This window comes from Periophthalmus magnuspinnatus, chromosome 6, assembly GCF_009829125.3.
Source record: "Periophthalmus magnuspinnatus isolate fPerMag1 chromosome 6, fPerMag1.2.pri, whole genome shotgun sequence".
NCBI classification, from domain to species: Eukaryota; Metazoa; Chordata; class Actinopteri; order Gobiiformes; family Gobiidae; genus Periophthalmus; species Periophthalmus magnuspinnatus.
The window spans coordinates 2,284,620-2,304,456 of NC_047131.1; the positions used below are offsets into that span (position 1 = coordinate 2,284,620).

A 19,837-nucleotide genomic window follows, 5' to 3' on the forward strand; every position below is an offset into this window, starting at 1 on the left:
TCACGGTGTGGGTGGTATGGGAACTGCTCACTCGGGCTCCAACATCACTGCAGATCAAGCGAGATTTGCATCTATCAAAACATGGTATGACAAATACATAGTAGAATTCAGCTGTCTAGTTGGGCAAGTGATAAACGAAGTCTTGTAATTTTCAACAATAGAACAAATAACGTTAAAAAACTTCTAGGAAGCTTAGTTTTGCATTTCTACTTATTGGCTGTTGTTTCATTGCAGTCCTATTGCTGAATTTTGATGAGACTCTGGGGTAGAATAAAAGACTAAAGCAGATTATCACTCATGAGAAGCACTTTGTAGCTACTATTTTTCCCACTCTGCACTAATACGCCCCAATCACTATGTCTATAGGCATTTTTATTGCTTTATTGCAGCCAGAGTCTCCCCCTTAAAAACTCAGATTAAGTTTCGTCTTGGACATCTGTCCAGTGCTGGCAAAGGTCGATGGTGTTGACTGCTCCGAGCATGGGAGAAAGTTCAAGACATGCCAAAGTCTTATTTTTTATTTCCATGTTGTGTCTGCATTTCTTCAGATGTGGGAGATCTTTTCAAAATTCATTTGACAAAAATTACTGTAATGCAACCCAATTACAAGTGAACCAGATAGAATTTACGGTAATGCTAATGACTAAGCGTGGTTCTTTTTTGCCAACAAATTAGAGGGGTGCCTTGGATTTCTGGGGGGTATTTACAGACAGACTGTGTGTCTAGTTTTGGTAGCATGTCTCACCAATTGGCTGCAAGCAAAGAATTTACCGTATTTTTTAAGGTTATAGGGTCCTCGTGGGGAAATTTGTCCCCAGCATTTGACCCATCCTTCAATGCCACTGGGCCAAGCTGTCAGGGCTACTTTAGCTGGAGGAATTTGGATTTAAACCACTAACGCCAAGAGGACATTGCAAAAGCGAAGCAGTGTTGGACCTAATATTTGAATGCGTGTGATTGACCAATGACCTGGCTACCAATGCATTTCTCAGTTAATGGTCGACAAATCTCTGTCCAAAGAGAGAGGTTGTCGTTTTGTTCTTTAGCATCACTACTGGTAATTCTTGTTGCAAGTTTTAAGACCTCATGCTGCTTTAAAAATTGTCAAACAACCAAGTCAAGTCATTTTTGGAGGCGAGCTGCGAGAAAAGCTAAAACAGACAAGTGCATGAAGTTGAGGTGGTGACTCAGAGAGCGTCCAAGGCACAGCTGAAGTTAATAAAGACCTCCAGTGAGTCTAGGGACCACAGCTACACCACATTTAACATTGTCGGTGATTTTACTTATTGGTGCTTTTCAGTTGGCTTCTCGGTTAGCTAACATGGACATGGAGAAGAGATGAAAAACAGCAATTGGTGTATGAAGTAACAATTTTTACTAGAATCAATGGCAAATTCTGAAAATTCTACCAATGTTTGTAAATATAGTAAATATATTTCACCATTCTGTTGATATTGGTAAATATTTTCATGACAATAAGACTTGGTATAGCATTTCTCCATTATAAAACAAACAATAGACCTCTTACCATCATCAGAGACATAAAATCAACACCACCATAACTTTTACATCATTTCCTGAAATCTTAATGTGTTAAAGATGCACTATGTAACTTTGCTTGCTCTGTAGAGATATCATTGCTTTGCCTAGAATATTTCACAGTGTTATATATTATACCTATTTAGTGCCATACTGTGAAACATTTCAGACAAGGCTATAATATCTCCATCAAGACGGTAGATTTCCCTAACCAGAAAAGTTACACTGTGCAACTTTTGATTATGGTAACATTCTGATGGTAGAGGACTGTTGTTGTCAGAAAAGGTATTGACTCTACACTTAATCATTAACATTTTTAAACCATGACTTTCATGTTATTTTGATTGCTAAATAATACTTTTGATTTTTCATTTTTTGCCAGCACCTTTTCACTGGCTGATTATTGGTAAATTATTGTAACCTGTTATTGTCCTCCTCAGTTTCCAAAATGCTTATAGTGATTATCTGATGAAAATGCACAATTTCCAGTTCTGTACTTTTCCCAAATATTGCGTCTTGGGCTTGGCAGTTCCATAGTGGCTATCCTGGTCGGAGTTGTGGGACAGGATGTTGACCGGAGAAGTTCTTTTGAATAATCTGCAGATCTCACACAATGTTCCAAGCCAGTAAATGTTTTTTGCAAGTCTCTCTGTGCTCGTCCCCGCAGCTGAGAATGCACAGAGCCAATCTCAAATGAACACTAGAATTAAATAGAATGAGACAAGTGTTTACAATCTCAAGTGTCAAGTCTCTCAAAGCTTTTGCCATTGAACTGTTAAGACGCACCAGTTGGTCTAATGTCTTAACGCATGGCGGCTGCTGCTTTGAGATCTCTGAACAGCTGTGCAGAGTCAACACTTCCTCCCCAAAAACTGTGTGCATCTTCATTGTTTACAGCGAGTCTCCTGGGTGATGCGCAAATTGATCAGGAATGTTCTGGATCATGAGAAACAATGATTAATTTGACCCAGATTTAACAGTCTACTGCCTTGAACTTCATTTCGCATCTGTGCCCAAAGCATCGCAGTGGTTGTCTGATGGGATGAGTCATTCCTTAATCACTTCCATCTTTAGGCCCGGCACACTGCGGTGATGCATGTAGCCGTCGATCTGGCAAAGTCACATGACATGACGAGGCAATTTCTGTATGTTCTAGGGGTAATTGAAGGCTCCAGGCTCAACACTTCAAAAGCCAAGGTCGTAGCAGTGGTTCGGAAGGGGTTAGGGGCAACAAACATGATGTGTCATTGGGTTTGTGTGGTTTGGGTTCTGCTTCCTTGCATGTTCCCTCTTTAAGTTTTGATCATTTGTGTATGTCCTAGCTAGGCCTACCACAGATTCTAGCAGTGAGGACTTTAAAGTGGAAAAGCATATTTCAATATAGTAAGGGTTGTACAAAATTGAATTCAGAAGATACATCTTCTGGTGCTGACTGGTTGGTCCTTGTGGTCTGATCATGCTCTTTCCATGAGAGCTTTAAAAAATATTCCAACCAGTAAAACATTGCTAGGTTATATGTGCCTGTTGATTAATGATGAGTGATGAGGTTCATAGATGGGCCTTAAGTTGCACAAGTATTTTTACCATGGGAAAATGACGTCTTCAATAAAGGATGCATTGTTTTGATCTTAACAAGCCATATGGTTTAAATACTGTAGTATTCATAGTGATGTTATGATGTGGGAGTACATTTTGGAAACTGCATCTATTAATGCCTTTAGCAGTTAAATGGTAATATTTTCCCTCCGCCTCTCATGGAAGTTACCATTTATATTCAGAATCCATTGACAGGAAAGTATTGTTAGAACACTGTGCCACACTGAAGCGCTGCCCTGTGTGGTCTTTGACCTCTCATTGAAAAGAGTGTGCTCAGACACCAGGCCAAGTGAATGTTTCCTACCATTTGTTTTGCTGTGTCTGCGCTGACAACATAATTGTATGTTTAATGTGTGTGTGTCTCTTGTCACACATGAGTTATGCTGCCCAAATGCATAACATCGATGTGCTAATCCCAGTGCTTTAGAGTGTGCTTACGTCTGTGCCTCTGCAAAGTAGGTCCCCCTGTGTATCTGTGGTTAACAGTTTATCTATAGTAACAGCCTCCACAAACTATAGGATCAACAATAATACTACAGCTGCACTGGGGCTCTGTAATTACTACGTTAAAAGTCCAACGCTAATGTCGCTTGGCTCACTCTAAGCTGGAGGAGATTATGATTCTCTTAAATGTTTCATCCAAAGAGTTCTTGCCTTTGTTTCCTCTGTGCTCTGGGAATACACTCCCAAATGAGTCTAAGAAAACAAAAGTTGAAGTATAATTATGTGAATGAGTCACCAAGTTCTTTGCTTGATGTATAAATAGGGTCCGGGTGAGAATAAGTGGGAACAACATGATCCCAGCTTTATTTACATGCTCTCAGATGGGTCCCATGACTTCAAACTCCACACTATGCTGTTTTTGACACTGGGTGTATGACTGTAATCAATACATGAACATAAACATATGAGAGAGGACACAAATGAGCCTTTCTGTTGTTTGGTTGTATGTAGGTCTCATTTCCAGCTGTGTTCTGTAAATCATTATAATGTTGGCAATTTTCTTTCGAGGCACAGCTGAGTATGGTGAATGCAGGGTTGATTTTTCAAATATATTTTTCAGTTAAAGGTACTGTACTTGATTTTTGATCATCTATGTGAAAAACTGAACTAGTTCATTTCAAACGGTTTGCAGTGGTCCAGTGTTATTCCTCACCAACCTTATGCATCCCAATTATTCACCATGATGAGTTTATAGGTGCTTTTCACAACTCTCTGAGAACTAACAACTAACAGAGCTAACAACAACCAGCATGCTAACACACACTTCTTGATTAATGGACAATGAGATGGTATCTAATTAGATGCAAACAACACAGACTGACTTATTTTGACCTCAAAAGCTGCTTATACAATATGTCTGTACTGGGACCAGATAAATGGTAAAAAATGGGGTACAGGGCCTTTAAATAGTGACTGTACAGTAATATCGCTCTAGTTTACATGCCCTTTATCTCTCTCTTTTCAGGTGCTGCGGGGGGCTCAGTTGATCGCAGTGGCCTCAGCTGATGGAAGCACTACAGCCGTAGAAGGGGCCACCCTCCCCCCAGACATCCAGGTGCAGTACGTCCAGCTCGCCCCGGTGGCAGAGCATGCAGCCGCTGTGCAGGTGAGATACATTCATATTGTCTCATACAGTTATATCAGTGCACCACTGCAGCACTATGCTGTGTTTTTTTATTTACAGTTGCCACCAGAAGTTTACATACACTATATAAAATTACACATACTTTTTTCTCACTGACTGACATGAAATTAGACAAAATTTACATTAGGATTACCTCAATTGTTTCTATTTGCTAAATGGCAGAATAATGAGAGGTTTTTTAAAAGACATGTTTTCATTACTTTCTTCAAAGCCAGAAATTTACGTACATTTCATTAGTATTTAAACCGTATGACCTGGGTCAAATGTTTTGGATACATCCTTCCACAAGCTTCTCACAATAGTTGCAATTTTGGCCCATTCCTCCAGACAGAATTGGTGAAAGTCAGCCAAGTTTGTAGGCCGCCTTGCTCGCACATTCCTTTTCAGGCCTGACTATAAATTTTCAATAGGATTGAGATCAGGGCTTTGTGATGGCCACTCCAAAATATTGACTTTGTTATCCTTAAGCCTCTTTGTAACCAGTTTGGCAGTATGCTTCAGGTCATTGTCCATTTGGAAGACCAATTTGTGCCCAAGCTTTAACTTCCTGGCTGATGTCTTGAGATGCTGCTTCAGTATTTCCACATCATGTTCTTTCCTCATGATGCCATCTATTTTGTGAAGTGCACCAGTCTCTCATGCAGTCAAACAACCCCACAACATGATGCTGGCACCCCCGTATTTCACAGTTGGGTTGGTGTTCTCAGGCTACAAGTTTCCTCCTTTTTGCTCCAAATGTAATGATGCTCATTATGGCCAGTTAAACAGTTAAATTTTCATTCATTCAGTTTCATCAGACCACAGGACATTCTCCAAAATTAAGGCCTTTGTCCCTGTGTGCATTTTCTTTTTTATGTTTTTTTGGAGTAATGTCTTCTTCCTGCAGAGTGTCCTTTCAACCCGTGTCGGTACAGTCTTTGTTTCACTGTGGATAATGATACACTCTTACCAGCTTCAGCAGCATCTTCACAAGGTCTTTTGCATTTTGGACCATGGACATTGCCATGGTGTTTGGCATTGTCAGGCATTTTGGAAATTGTGCCCAAGGAAGAACCAGACAAGTCCACAATTCTCTTCCTGATATCTTGACTGATTTCATTTGACTTTCCAATGATGTTACCCAAAGAAGCAGTGTGTTTCAGGTGTGCCCTCAAATACATCCACAATCCACAGGTGTGCCTCTAATTAACTCAGATGTTGTCACTAAACCATGTATGTATATACGAGTGAGGCAAATAAGTATTTGAACACCCTGTGATTTTGCAAGTTCTCCCACTTAGAAATCATGGAGGGGTCTGAAATGTTCATCTTAGGTCCATGTCCACTGTGAGAGACATAATCTAAAAAAAAATCTGGAAATCACATTGTATGATTTAAAAAAAATAATAATAATTTATTTGTATGTTACTGCTACAAATAAGTATTTGAACACCTGTCTATCAGCTAGAATTCCGCTCCTCTAAGACCTGTTAGTCCCCCTTTAAAAAGTTAACCTCCACTCCACTTATTATCCTAAATTAGAAGCTCCTGTTTGAGGTCGTTAGCTGCATAAAGACACCTGTCCACCCCATACAATCAGTAAGACTCCAACTACTAAAATGGCCAAGACCAAAGAACTGTCAAAATGCACAAGAGACAAAATTGTAGACCTCCACAAGGCTGGAAAGGGCTACGGGGCAATTGCCAAGCAGCTTGGTGAAAAAAGATCCACTGTTGGAGCAATTATTAGAAAATGGAAGAAGCTAAACATGACTGTCAGTCTCCCTCGGACTGGGGCTCCATGAAAGATCTCACCTCGTGGGGTCTCAATGATCCTAAGAAAGGTGAGGAATCAACCCAGAACTACACGGGAGGAGCTGGTCAATGACCTGAAAAGAGCTGGGACCATCGTTTCCAAGGTTACTGTTAGTAATACACTAAGACGTCATGGTTTAAAATCATGCATGGCACGGAAGGTTCCCCTGCTTAAACCAGCACATGTCCAGGCCCGTCTTAAGTTTGCCAATGACCATGTGGTTAGATGAGACCAAAATAGAACTTTTTGGTCTTAATTCCACTCGTCGTGTTTGGAGGAAGAAGAATGATGAGTACCCAAAATCTCGCAATACATGGCCCCGGTCATCCTCTCCTTAATACAGTACAGTAGGGATGGTGTTCTTTCTTTCTCTTGGTGTTCCTCCTTCCCTCAGTTAGAGCATTGAAGATGGGTCATGGCTGGGTCTTCCAACATGACAATGACAATGACAACATGACAATGACCCGAAGCCCACAGCCAGGATAAGTAAGGAGTGTGTAAGAAGCATATCAAGGTTCTGGAGTGGCCTAGCCAGTCTCCAAACTCTGTTTCTCAGCGACAGCCCAGAAACCTGACTGATCTAGAGAAGATCTGTGTGGAGTAGTGGGCCAAAATCCCTCCTGTTATGTGTTCAAATCTGGTGAAAAACTACAGGAAAAGTTTGACCTCTGTAATTGCAAACAAAGGCTACTGTACAAAATATTAACATTGATTTTCTCAGGTGTTCAAATACTTATTTGCAGCAGTAACATACAAATAAATTATTTTAAAAAATCATACAATGTGATTTCCAGATTTTTTTTTAGATTGTATCTCACAGTGGACATGGACCTGAGATGAAAATTTCAGAGCCCTCCATGATTTCTAAGTGGGAGAACTTGCAAAATCACAGGGTGTTCAAATACTTATTTGCCTCACTGTATATAATCAATGTTTCAGCCCTTGGCCTTCACCAGGCAAACCTTTGCACATCCTCTTACTCACCCGTCCTAAAGTAGAATGTGCAAAGTTTTCCTGTTGTAAAGTTTTTTCTTTCCAAAACATTAAATGACTTGTAGTATTAATTTTATATACATCAACAATGCAGATTATTAATCAGCGGCATTTAAAAGTTATTTATTCCTCCAGAGTGCAAAAACCCATACATAACTCAAATCCACAACAAAAGTCAAGGTTATATTTACAGTTAAGAGGCAATTTAATAATCACTTCACTTCTGTTCCAATGGTATAACATGTAGAACATTTACTTAAATAAAATGCAGTGCAATATGGCCAAACAATCATTTCAGATCACAAATGCAGTAGAAAGCCATGAAGTGAGAATGTCTTGCTGATGGAGTTGGTTGAACAATCACCACATGTGGATTGAGAATGGCATGCATGTCTTTTGAAGTGTTCACTTAAAACTGCCAAATAAAACAACAGCTCTCTTCCATTGTTGTGTCTGGTTTTGCTTTCACCCAAATGTTGAATAATATCACATTTTACCCCTGCCGCTACAGCCTCTCCTCATGTGAGCACGGCCTTTGTGGTGAGTGGAACCAGAAACGGCCTTACAATGATTTATGCTTGTGTGAAGTAACAGTCCTTTCTGATATGGATCTCCTCCACGAGCATGTTGTTGTGATTGAACATATTTGCCTTTGTGAGGAAATGTGCTGACCAGCCATGCACACACTTTCAGATTTGCTCTTTTTGTAATCTGTGTTGACACTTTGTTGTATTCAGTTGTCTAGGTGAAGACCATTGGTGTTTCCTGATTAGGAATTTGGAAGTAGCGTGAATATCTAGAACCATATTTTGATTTGATTTTGAACCAGAAATGTATTTTTTTTTTGCACATTCCAGCTGGTGCACTGTAATTCCCAGTGTGTTCAGCATGTTGCTTAGTGAAGAAGGCACTCCAGCTATTTGTTTACCTAAGTGATTTATTTGAAAGCATCTTAAAAGGCCTTATTTGTTCTAGTGTTTGATTGTACACAGACCATGACAGATGTCAACAAAGCTGACAGCGATATGCCGCAGTGAACCTGAGTTTAGCGAAGACTGAAAACTGGATTCATTAGGCCATGTGGGCAGATGATGAATAACAGATTGAGACAAATCTGAATTCTGTGGGTGATGCAGACTTCTGATCCTATGAACTAGTTCTTTTTTTGTTTTTGTTTTTGGTTACATTTTTATGACTAAAAATGAGGTGTAGTGCTTTATGTGTTTCTGAATATGACCATCTGCCCCTGATCCTGCTGTGGCTTGTGTGAGGCCTTCTCTCTCCATCTGCTGCCCTGTTGTAAGGTTTATCATTGTTTTACTATACTGTTTTAAAGCTAGCAGCAGTCTCTCTATATATGCTGACCACTAGGGCTGCAAGATTAAGCACAGCCAAATAAAAATGTGAAAGGTCAAAAGATTTGCAGTCTCTGTGATTTCAGCCTTCTCTAATGTTAATTCCAGTTCCAATTTGAACACAATCCAATTATTAAAACATAAATTGAAAATCAAATCGCAATTTTTGTCGCAATATGATACATTTTTTAACGGCTCAATCAAATGTATGGTGTGGCCCTTGAATCAAAAGCACACATCATGACATCTATTGACATCACACATCTGTCACCATAATGGAAAGAAAATCTGTGGTATCTGACTTTGTTATGTGGGATTGTTGTTGAAGGTTTATCTTCATTCTTTAGATTATTTTTTGAATTGGAGGAACATGTTCCAAGCAGGTGGTACCACTTACACATTTTTGACAAATTACTCGAGCTGTACTGTTTATTTATCTCTGCATTCATCTGTTACTTTCATAGCCAACATTACACAGAGTGGGTTTGGGTGATGATTAGAAGAGCCACATATCTTGATATAAATTCTTGCCTGCTTGGGTTTCAAACTCCCCTGCAGGTGCTACATGTGGAGTATAGTGATATAGAGCTGAACTGTCTTGGGAAAATATCCAATTGCAGTTTTTCTAATAAATTGCAAATCTAATTGCAGTACTTACGTTTTACAATTAAAATTCACACAGTTCACAGTGCACATTTAAGTATGAACATTAACATTTGAGCGGAAACGTAAATATGAATTGATAAACTAATACAGGAAACCCATACATTTCAGAACGTATTTGTAAAGGTTTAAACTACAGAAATGGCAGTTCTTACACTCTTAAATACTTATATACTCATATATACAATATACTCATGGGTATATATTTCATTATATTGTATAGATAATTGTAGCATAGGCAATTAGCATTGTCACAAGAGTAAAGTTTTGAACCAAAGTTTTTGATTTTGCTTGATACTTGAGACAGATTTTGATACCATAGATTTTTTTTTTAAACAGAAAATTAGTTTCTTCAAAATTACTGGTATTTGTTTAATATTACTAGATTTAAGGATTCTTTTCAGTATCGATACTTGTTCAAATTAATACTTTGATTGCCTTTAACCTTTCAACCCTGTTGACGTCAATTTCATATCTGAGGGCTGGAGGAGCACAGCTGTTGAATTAGATGTTATTGTCTTGGTGCAGTGACAGTGTTCGGGGCTCTAAACACTGCAGGTGTGTCTGAGTGAACTTTGAAGGAAGAAGTGACTCATTCGCTCTGGTCATCCTCCAATCCTGACTCCTGACGCGTGATCCCATCTTTTTAAAGGGCTTTTAAGATCTAATGCGCCTAGCCTCCTCTGACAGCGGGCACAGGCGTTGTCAAAAAGCATTACAACACCTCTCATTTGAAGATTCTTTCCTCTTTCACGTGTTTTCAATTCAACACTTGCCCCCCTTTGTTCTCCTGTGATCTGTTCTGTCAGTCCCCTTCACTTGCTGTCTAATCTTCAGCTCCTACTTGTCAATAACGGCAAAAACCAGGACATTCTTACCTTGACACCATATTTTTGATCTTTTCCAGGCAGCGGAACTGGCCTTGCACGCCGACATGGAGGTGAAAGAAGCCATCCAGGGCGCTATCCAGGGGGAGAACGGAGAGGTCAAAATGGAGATAGTTACCACAGTGGCAACCTGAAAGAGAAACTATGGACTTGTAAAGGTTTAATTAAAGTACTTTGAGAAGCTATCATGTTTAAATGACTGAAAGACACAACAATGAAGTAAGAGGTTTAGTTATTCAGGTATCGTTTTCCAAAGTGGGGGAAAAACATAAAGCTTAAGTCATATCTCTGGTGGAGTTGTCACCAGAACAGACCCAGCCCACAAATAGTGCACTGTGGGACCCTCATCTCTCTACCACTTCATCACATCACTCACTTGTGTACTTCAGCTCTGGGAAGTTGTGAGTTTGGCTTCATTGCTAACCCTGAAAGCCCTTGGAGGGATTTGCACGCTCTGAATGCATCTCCAATGGGCTGTGCAGAGTTTGTCTCTGTTCTGGAGAAGTGCTGGATTTGGAACGTAGAATTAACCGATTTGAGCACACTGAGTCAAAATTTGGATTTATTTTCCCTTGGGTGGGCAATATTAACAAAATTGAAATCAGATATTTTTGCAGTCCATGGGAAAGTGCTAAAACTTTAAACTTAACCTTTAAATGTATTATTGTAAAGTATCAGAAAAAGAAAGGGCAATAAAATTACACAAAAATGTGCAGAAATACTACTTTATACTCACATTTTTATTGATAATCTTATTTTTTTTTATTATTATTATTTATATTTAAATTTGGCATTTCTTCAAAACAATATTTAATAGTTTGATCTATTGCCCATGCCGATGTTTACGTCCCATGTCACAATTTACATTTTCAACTCTATTTTGTAGTTTAAATGAATAACAAACAGAAATTATGATTATGCTTCTACTTTGATACACTGGTTATGTGTGTGCGTGAGTAGAAAAACTGTAATTCACCCCCATATTTGCCCTTGTAAAATTCATGTTAATAAAACATGAGTATGACTGCCATACAGTTACATGATATTTCACGTTTTTATATTTTGATCTTTCTTTACAGTGAGCTATGTGCAACAGTGACTTTCATGACATTTATTTTTGTAAAAAAATACCTATTTGTTACAGTTGGAATTTATATTTTGTTTTTGAAGTTTTGATTTATGTTCATTTTAAGTATTTGAATGTAAATGTGTTTAAGTAATTAAATAACTCTTATTTTTTTCTGGTCAGTTTTCTCTCAAATACCAATCATTTAAACAAGTTCAGCAGATCTAACAAAGGGTGTGTTCGCTCTGGGCCTAAAACTGGAAACTAAACCTGGACTAGATCAGGACTGAACAAGGACTAGAACAGAACTAAGCCAAGTCTACATCAGGACTCTAGGCCTTTAGCCATTTAGTCAATTATTTGGCCAATGGAGTCTTAGTTGACCAATATTTGTATTAGTCGATTAATTATTTTATGTAGATCATAAGGATTTATATGTTATAAAAGCAGACAGGATAAATTAGTGAGTTAGCTGAGGATTTCTTGTTTTGTTAGAACAATAGGCAGCCATTACAAGTTGAACAGGGTTGTTAAGGCTGAAACTGGAGACAATAGCTGTTTATGGTTTCAGTGTAGTCAGCTCGTCCCTTCAGACAGATATAAGGCAGTGTCCAGCAGGAATCTGACCACAACTGAAGAAGCGTCTTGGAAGAGCAGCCAAACGTCTGCACTGCAACGATTTGTCCAGTTGACATATTTAAATTTCGTCTTTTGCGATGGATCAGACCTGGACGACTGAGGGATTACACAGACAATTGAATCTGTTTTACATATAAATACAATTTTCATTCATTTATTTTTATACAGGAAGAGCGCTCTGTTACAATATAGTACAATCCAAATGAAAATAAACAAAACAAAAGACCACATACATCAATTTAAAACATTAGGTCAGTTTTTGGATGTAGACAATCGAGATCTTATTAAAGAAGTATTAAAAGTATTAAAAGTTTCCGTATCAAAGTTCAACAACTGAGATATTCAGGCAGTATATCAAGTAGTCCCTTATAAATAAATGTTATACAGTGTTGTTCTCTTCAGCGATGGCCAACCTACTTTTTCAGAGGGAACACTGATGGGTTTTGAATTCATCACCTGCTATGAAACAAGGGGCTGAGTGAAAGAGTGAATCTAAAAGTTTCAAAGTCGAGGCTGAAGTCTGCATGTACCTCACATCTCCATAATGTAGTACAGAAAGAAAGGTCGCTTGAACAATTTCTTTTCTCTAATTCAGTGGGATAAGATTTTTTCCTATAATCAAATGATCATTTAGAGTTTAAACTGTTATGTAATTCCGAGATATGTATTTTAAAGGATAAGTTTCCATCAAGCTAAAACCCCAAATATTCATAAGTGATAACCTTTTAGAAAAAAAAAAAGATATAGTTACTTATGGTTTTATTTGCATTAAATGATAATTTAAGATTTTTGAGGGAATTTAGGATTTCATTAAAATCGTGCTGCAATTTTAGTATTGCCTGCTCAATAGAGGGAGCACAAAACAACATCATCTGTATATAAATGTATGAGGTGTTCTTTTAAATTGCAACCAATAGAAATATAATAAAAAGTGCATAGCGGGCCCAAAATTCCTCCTGAACCGTCTGAAGCAGATTGGATTTGACAATGCTACATGTAACTGGTTCCAAAATTATCTTTCAAACAGAACCCAGGCAGTAGTAGCCGATGGTTTTAAATCAGATTTTTTTAAACTTTAAGTAAAGTTAAGGCTCAATTTTGGGCCCCCTACTTTTTACTATTTTTATTAATTCTATTGGTCACAATTTAAAAGAAAGCCACATACATTTATATGCAGATGATGCTGTTTTGTGTGCAAGTGCTCTTTCTGCTGATCAGGCACTTTTAAAACTGCAGCAAGATTTTAATGAAATCCAAAACTCCCTCATAAATCTTAAGCTGTTTTTGAATGCAAGTAAAACTAAGTATATGATTTTTTCTAAAAAAAACATTTCAGTAACATGCAAGCTACAAACCTTTACACACTAAATGGTACATCCATTGAAAGAGTCGACACTTATAAATATCTTGGGTTTTGGCTTGATGAAAACTTGTCCTTTAAAAAACATATCTCAGAATTATGTAATAGTTTAAAATCTAAATTATCATTTTATTACAGAAACAAATATTGTATCCCAATGAGTTACAGAAAAGAAATAGTGCAAGCAACCTTCCTGTCCGTACTGGATTATGGGGATGTGGTGTATATGCAGACTTCAGCCTCTGCTTTGAGACCATTGGATCCACTATTTCACTCGGCCCTTCGCTTTGTTACAGGTGATGGATTTGAAACTCATCATTGTACGCTCTATGAAAAAGTAGGTTGGCCATCACTGTCTGTTAGAAGAGAACAGCACTGCATTAAGTTTATCTATAAGGCATTACTTCAAAAACTGCCAGAATACCTCACCTGCTTGTTAATTATTGATACCGGAACATTTAACACCAGATCACATGACTGCATAAGGCTAAGGACGAGCCACACCAGAACTGAGATGGGAAAGAGGCTTTGAGCTGTTTTGCTTCACAAAAATGGAATATGCTCCAAGGAAAAGCAAAACTGGACACGTTGGTGACACAATTGCAATTTAATAATCTGATAACAAACTTTTATACACACACCTGCACTTGTTATTGATGTTTTTTATTGACTTATTTGTTTTGATTGTTTTTTCGGTTTTTAAACAGGGCACCCATAAAAAAGAGAGCCCAAGTGCTCTCATTGGGTCCCCCCTGTATAAATAAATAAAGATAAAATTGAGCCTTGGGGCACTCCTTTACTAAAACTTAAACAATTTGATTTAAACCCATCGGCTACTACTACCTGAGTTCTGTTTGAAAGATAATTTTGGAAACAATCACCTGTAGCATTGTCAAACCAATATGTTTCAGGCACTTCACAAGGATTTACCTGATTGATAAGACTCCAGACTTGATTTGAAACAAATTTTTGGAAAACTTTTGTAAGACCTTTGTCCCACCTTTGCGTAAAGACAAAATATGTGCCATTTTCCATCATTCTGATATGACTGCCATTTGAATTGACAAATTAAAAATATGCAATAGAAGTTGAATTAAATATGGGGCAGCTTGTAATAGAAGTTTTGGATCAAGGTCCTCAGCTCCTGTGGACTTCTTTGGGTCTATGAAGCGGTGTACATTTATGTAAGTGAAAGGTCTGGGAGATGAAATGTGACTGCATCTGTCAGAGGATTCAACATAATCAAGATCAGAAGGATCACCATTATTATCCAGAACATCACATGCAGAGATAAAATGCCTATTAAAAGTACACATATTTCTTCAACAATTTACAATAGCTGAAATCAATGAAATATTGGTGGGTAATGTATAAATACTAGGTTCTGAGAGGGATCTAACTGTCCTCCAGAACTTGGCCAGGGTGCCAAAATGGTTGTTTTGGTTTTGTTTGAGTGCAGTGTAGCATGAAATCATTTTGAGAACTTTTGCCATGCCCCCCTTTATTTGTTAAGTGAGTGGCAGGACATGTCTTCCATCAAGAACTTCTTTTGTAAACTACAGCCCTACAAAGCAGAATCAAATAAGTGCAACTGCAAACTCACCCCAAGTATGTTATTGTAATCTCTTCTGGAAGTGTGATTTCAAATGTGCTAATGTACGGCGTATAACTGCCAAATTTGTACTTAATAAAAAATGTGCAGTATAACGTTACGTCTTATCATGAAATTAGGCGACAGTTTTATGAAATAACGTGATACTTATCTTGAAATTACGTGATGGTTTCACAAAATTACATGATAGTATCACAAAATGATGTGATACACCGCCTGGCCAAAAAAAAAGTCACCACCTGGATTTAACTAAGCAAATAGCTACGGTTTACTGCAGTTGGTCAGGTCTAGGTTCAGCAACAGTCTGTGCTCAAAGAATGAGGTCAGCTGACACCTGAATATACTGAATGACCAGGTTATTCCATCAGTGGATTTTTTCTTCCCTGATGGCACGGACATATTCCAAGATGACAATGCCAGGATTCATCGGGCTCAAATTGTGACAGAGTGGTTCAGGAGCATGAGACATTTTCACACATTGATTTTCCTCCACAGAGTCCAGACCTTAACCCCATTGAGAATCTCTGGGATGTCCTGGAGAAGGCTTTGTGCAGCGGTCAGACTCGACCATCATCAATGCAACATCTTGGTGAAAAATTAATGCAACACTGGATGGAAATAAATCTTGTGACATTGCAGAAGTTTATCAATGCCACAGTGAATGTGTGCTGTAATCAAAGCTAAAGGTGGAATAACCAAATATTATAGTGTGTGACCATTTTTTTTGGTGGTGAGTTTTTTTTTTTTGACCAGGCAGTGTAGTTTCAGAGGGGTACAGATAGAGAGGCTGCTTAAGTATAAACATATAATTTATTTACTAAAGGTGTAGGCTGTTATCAATGACAGATGAGAGCTGCACAGTTGTAGACTATGAGTACGTACTCAATCTGTGCATAAAGAGGGCGTTCACTCAGCCACGGATTTGGATGTGTATTTCAGTGCTCCTTCATGGGCTCATCTTACCATTGGGGAGGAACTACTACTACTACTATTAGTAATACTACTACTGGTGGGAAAAGTCTTTCCAAAATCAGTAGCAAAGCCTATATTTCCCCATACAAAGAGCAAAAGTGGATAACTCCTCCATTGATGCCGTAGTTCCTTGTTTTACATATCATGATAACTTCTTATCATGTAATTCATGATCATTTTGTGTTACATTTTAAGATGAACGCATCACGTCATTTCATGTTACTATCATGTAATTTTGAGATAGTATCGCGTAATTTTTAGATAATAACATGTTAATTTGTCATAACATAATGTAATTTTGTGAAACCATCATGGAATTTTGAAATAGTATAATGTAATTTCGAGATAAGAATCACCTAATTTTCGTGATACTATCATGTAATTTCATTAAAACGTGATATTGCAGATTGTTTTTTAAGTGCAGACAGTTCTATGCTACCATACGAATGACCATGGCGTCATAAATAACAGATAAGAATAACTTTATTGGCCTGTGTGACTGTGGGGAGAAATTTCCCATGCTTTATGTGATGTAATAGTATATTTTGGAGAGGGGAACGAACCAGACGACAAAATGAACTTGATAAAACAACATCCACAGTCTTGGCTGCTTCCTTTTGTTTCTTTTCAGTCTGATGGCCCTGACCTCCTTAAGCCCCATCTTATCCATTCCAAGTATTTTTACATGCTTAACTTGTACACAATGTTGCTCTGCATTTTATATCTCAAAATGACAATAATCCCCTTGTTAAAAGCGGTGATGCAGCTGAGTTCAAATTGTTGGCTTGCACATCTCTCTCTCTCTTCCATTAAACTTGGAAGGAATACCCGCTATTCTCATCATTTTGCTTTCTACTTTTACAAGATTGGGCGGCATCCAGGAGTTGAGTGGTCACCATAACAACGGGCTCTCTTTCCAGCTTGCCTCGAAGATAACCTGCTGAAAACGCCAATGAGTGACGGATGGGGAGATGAGATTGTTTGGAGAAAGTATGGACGCTGAGTGATGGACAAGGAACAGACAGTGAATTTCTCTTTCAGCAGTTTTTCGTTATACTTGAGATGACAGTAGATCCTCTGGCATCTGCTGCATTTAAGTAGCCTACCTTTCTCTTTAGATGCGTTCACTCACTGCCAAAGGAAATGCAATCCTGGCACTGACTTGAGATTGGAGTTCTACTTTTATAGATTTTATTTGTTGCAGCAAAAGTACAACTAATACCAAATATCTTCAAAGTCGTAAATCATTTTGGCAGTAGCTGATTTATAGGTCTGCCACTGAGCACACGAGCCAGCGTTGTCAAAAACAAACCTTACATGTTTGTTCTGGTGCTATTCGTTAATAAGTCTATTTTTTCGGGTAAAATTGGCATCATAACTCTACTTTACACACTTCATAAACCAAAGCAGTGCCAAGACTTAAAATTTACAAAGTGATTTCTCTATATAACACAAGTTATGTATGTGTTATCTTTGTCCAAGGCTCGTTCATTATTTTGTTGGGTGTTACGACGACTGTTTTGCTGCCAGCTATGAAAATGCATGTATAAAAAGTACAGCAAGTTGAATTATACTTTTTATTTTTATTTTGCAGATATTCTTGGGATGGCTTAGGTAGATAGATAGATAATTAGGACACTACAATAAGAGATAAGCAGAAAGGTAAAACATAAAAAAAAAAAATCAAATATAAACTCATTTTCAAATCTGGATATTTTGTTTCTTAGTTCCCAACAAAATAAAAACACAAACTTTTTATTCCTATTCCCTGTGACCCACTTCAGTGTCCCCACCCTCCATTTGGGAATACTGCATTGAACAATGTGTAATAGTTTTACACTAAAAATATTAGCTCAAATATGTAACCTTGAAGTTGGTCCACTGGGTCGAACACTGCACAGATGTAAGAGAAGGGACTGGTGATGTAACCAGAACACACCTGGCAACATTCAAAAACACTTTCACATCAGGCAGGACAATAGGACCAAATGCAAAATAGTCCTCCATAAGTCCTCTGCACAAAATTATTTTTTTTTTTAAAACAAGAACTCAACAAACTTTGACTTCATATCACTGATTACTGATAAATCACCTTCTCTTATCTGTTGCCTCTCAAATAGTCGGGCCAACAAAGACAAACTGAAATTGTGAAATAGTGATTCAAACTGGACACCTGTAATCACAACCAAACCATGACAGGTTATGAAATGCAAACCTATGGGATGATCAAATCTGCCAAACATGCACTGGATAATGTAATGTTGGCCTATGGGATTTCTGTTGGTTAGACTGACGACAGCTGGCGTCTTCATCAGACTGTGACAGGGACAAGAAGTAGCACTACAAGTCTGACCACCCTCACAATACATACAGGGGCGTCATGCTCAATTTCACCGAGGGCCACATCAGTAAAATGGTTGCACTCAAATTTGCATAGATGTAAAAATATGACTGTGTAACTGTGTATCTCCTGATAAACTGACATTTTAAGACAGTCATACGTTTTAATTTAATTTTTGTCGCGGGCCACATGAAATGACGTGGCGGGCCGTATTTGGCCCCCGGGCTTTGAGTTTGACACATGTGCAATACAACAAAAAAACAATCTAAAGTATGTATAATCAAGCTGTTATGCTATTTCAAGCCAGTATAAGCAACAAGCAAAGGTGGAAAGTCACTAGTTGCAACCTCAAATATTGTGTGGAATGCTGTTTAAATAAAACAAGGTGAAATGGTGAAAACATGCTTTTATTTGAGTCTCTTTCAGTCAAAAAGTGACATACTTTGGCTGTGAATGAAAGACTAAATGCTACTGGGCTACTTTCACTTTAATTTTCCAAACTCTCAGTTTCCTCCAGTGGCCCTATAACTCAGATAAAAGACTGTTTTGGCTGTTCCCTCCATAAAATTTACATCTGTATGACAGCAATTCAAGCACCTTTTGAACATCTCAACCGAGCCAAAATATAGACCATGTGGATTTTATTTTCATTGAGGAAAAATCTCAATGGACCAGACTGATGTCTCTCTTCAAGGGTCGAGACAGGACAAACAAGTGTGGGACAGGATCCATATGGTCACTCCTGCTCATTGATGTGATTTTACGCGGATAACATTTCATCCTAAAGTAACTCCCATCCTCCTCTGTCGCCCTGACTGTGCGTGGGAAGGAGCCCAAACAGCGCATGGAGCCGGGCTGCAACTGCGCCGGGGATGGGAGGTCCTCCATATGCGAGTGAGGCAGGAGGAGAGGAGGGCACGACTCAAACTGCAACCAAAATACTTCCTGCTCAACAACTTTACCGAAAAGATATATTTTAAAGCGAGTTGGAGCGCGGGGACATCACGTGGACCAGCAGCACCGACCTGGAGCGAGCGTGGTAAGTGGCAAAGTTTTGGTTAGTGTTTGTGCTTTACCTTTACGCACGGCAGGAGGAGGCGTGATGACGTTTAATGCACGGATGGTCTGCAGAGGATCACGCGTGCAGCCTCATGTCGTCTGGTTTAAATCACGAGCTGGACAGGAGGTGTACAGGAGGCTTTAAGTACGAAGTTAACGCGAAGAGTTGCTTCATGCATCGTGCAGGTGCATTGTTAGACTCACTCAAGTTTTTATGACATGGAAATCCTAGAAAGAATTATTTATTACTGATAATAAACCTCTGCAGTACAACAGTAGAATCTGATGTCAGTGTCAGCATCTCTAGAAGGT

At 38.4% G+C, this 19,837-nt stretch overlaps 1 protein-coding gene across 1 annotated transcript in view; it reads left to right on the forward strand.

Moving 5' to 3' along the window:
- The window catches only part of banp (BTG3 associated nuclear protein), a 35,904-nt gene extending 24,190 nt beyond the window's left edge, over positions 1-11,714 (forward strand). The window contains exons 12-13 of the mRNA XM_033968553.2: positions 4,604-4,744; positions 10,497-11,714. Of these exons, the coding sequence (XP_033824444.1) occupies positions 4,604-4,744; positions 10,497-10,610 (255 nt within the window). The 3' untranslated portion in view covers positions 10,611-11,714. The remainder of the gene's footprint in view (positions 1-4,603; positions 4,745-10,496) is intronic.
- Positions 11,715-19,837: the final 8,123 nt, after the last annotated feature.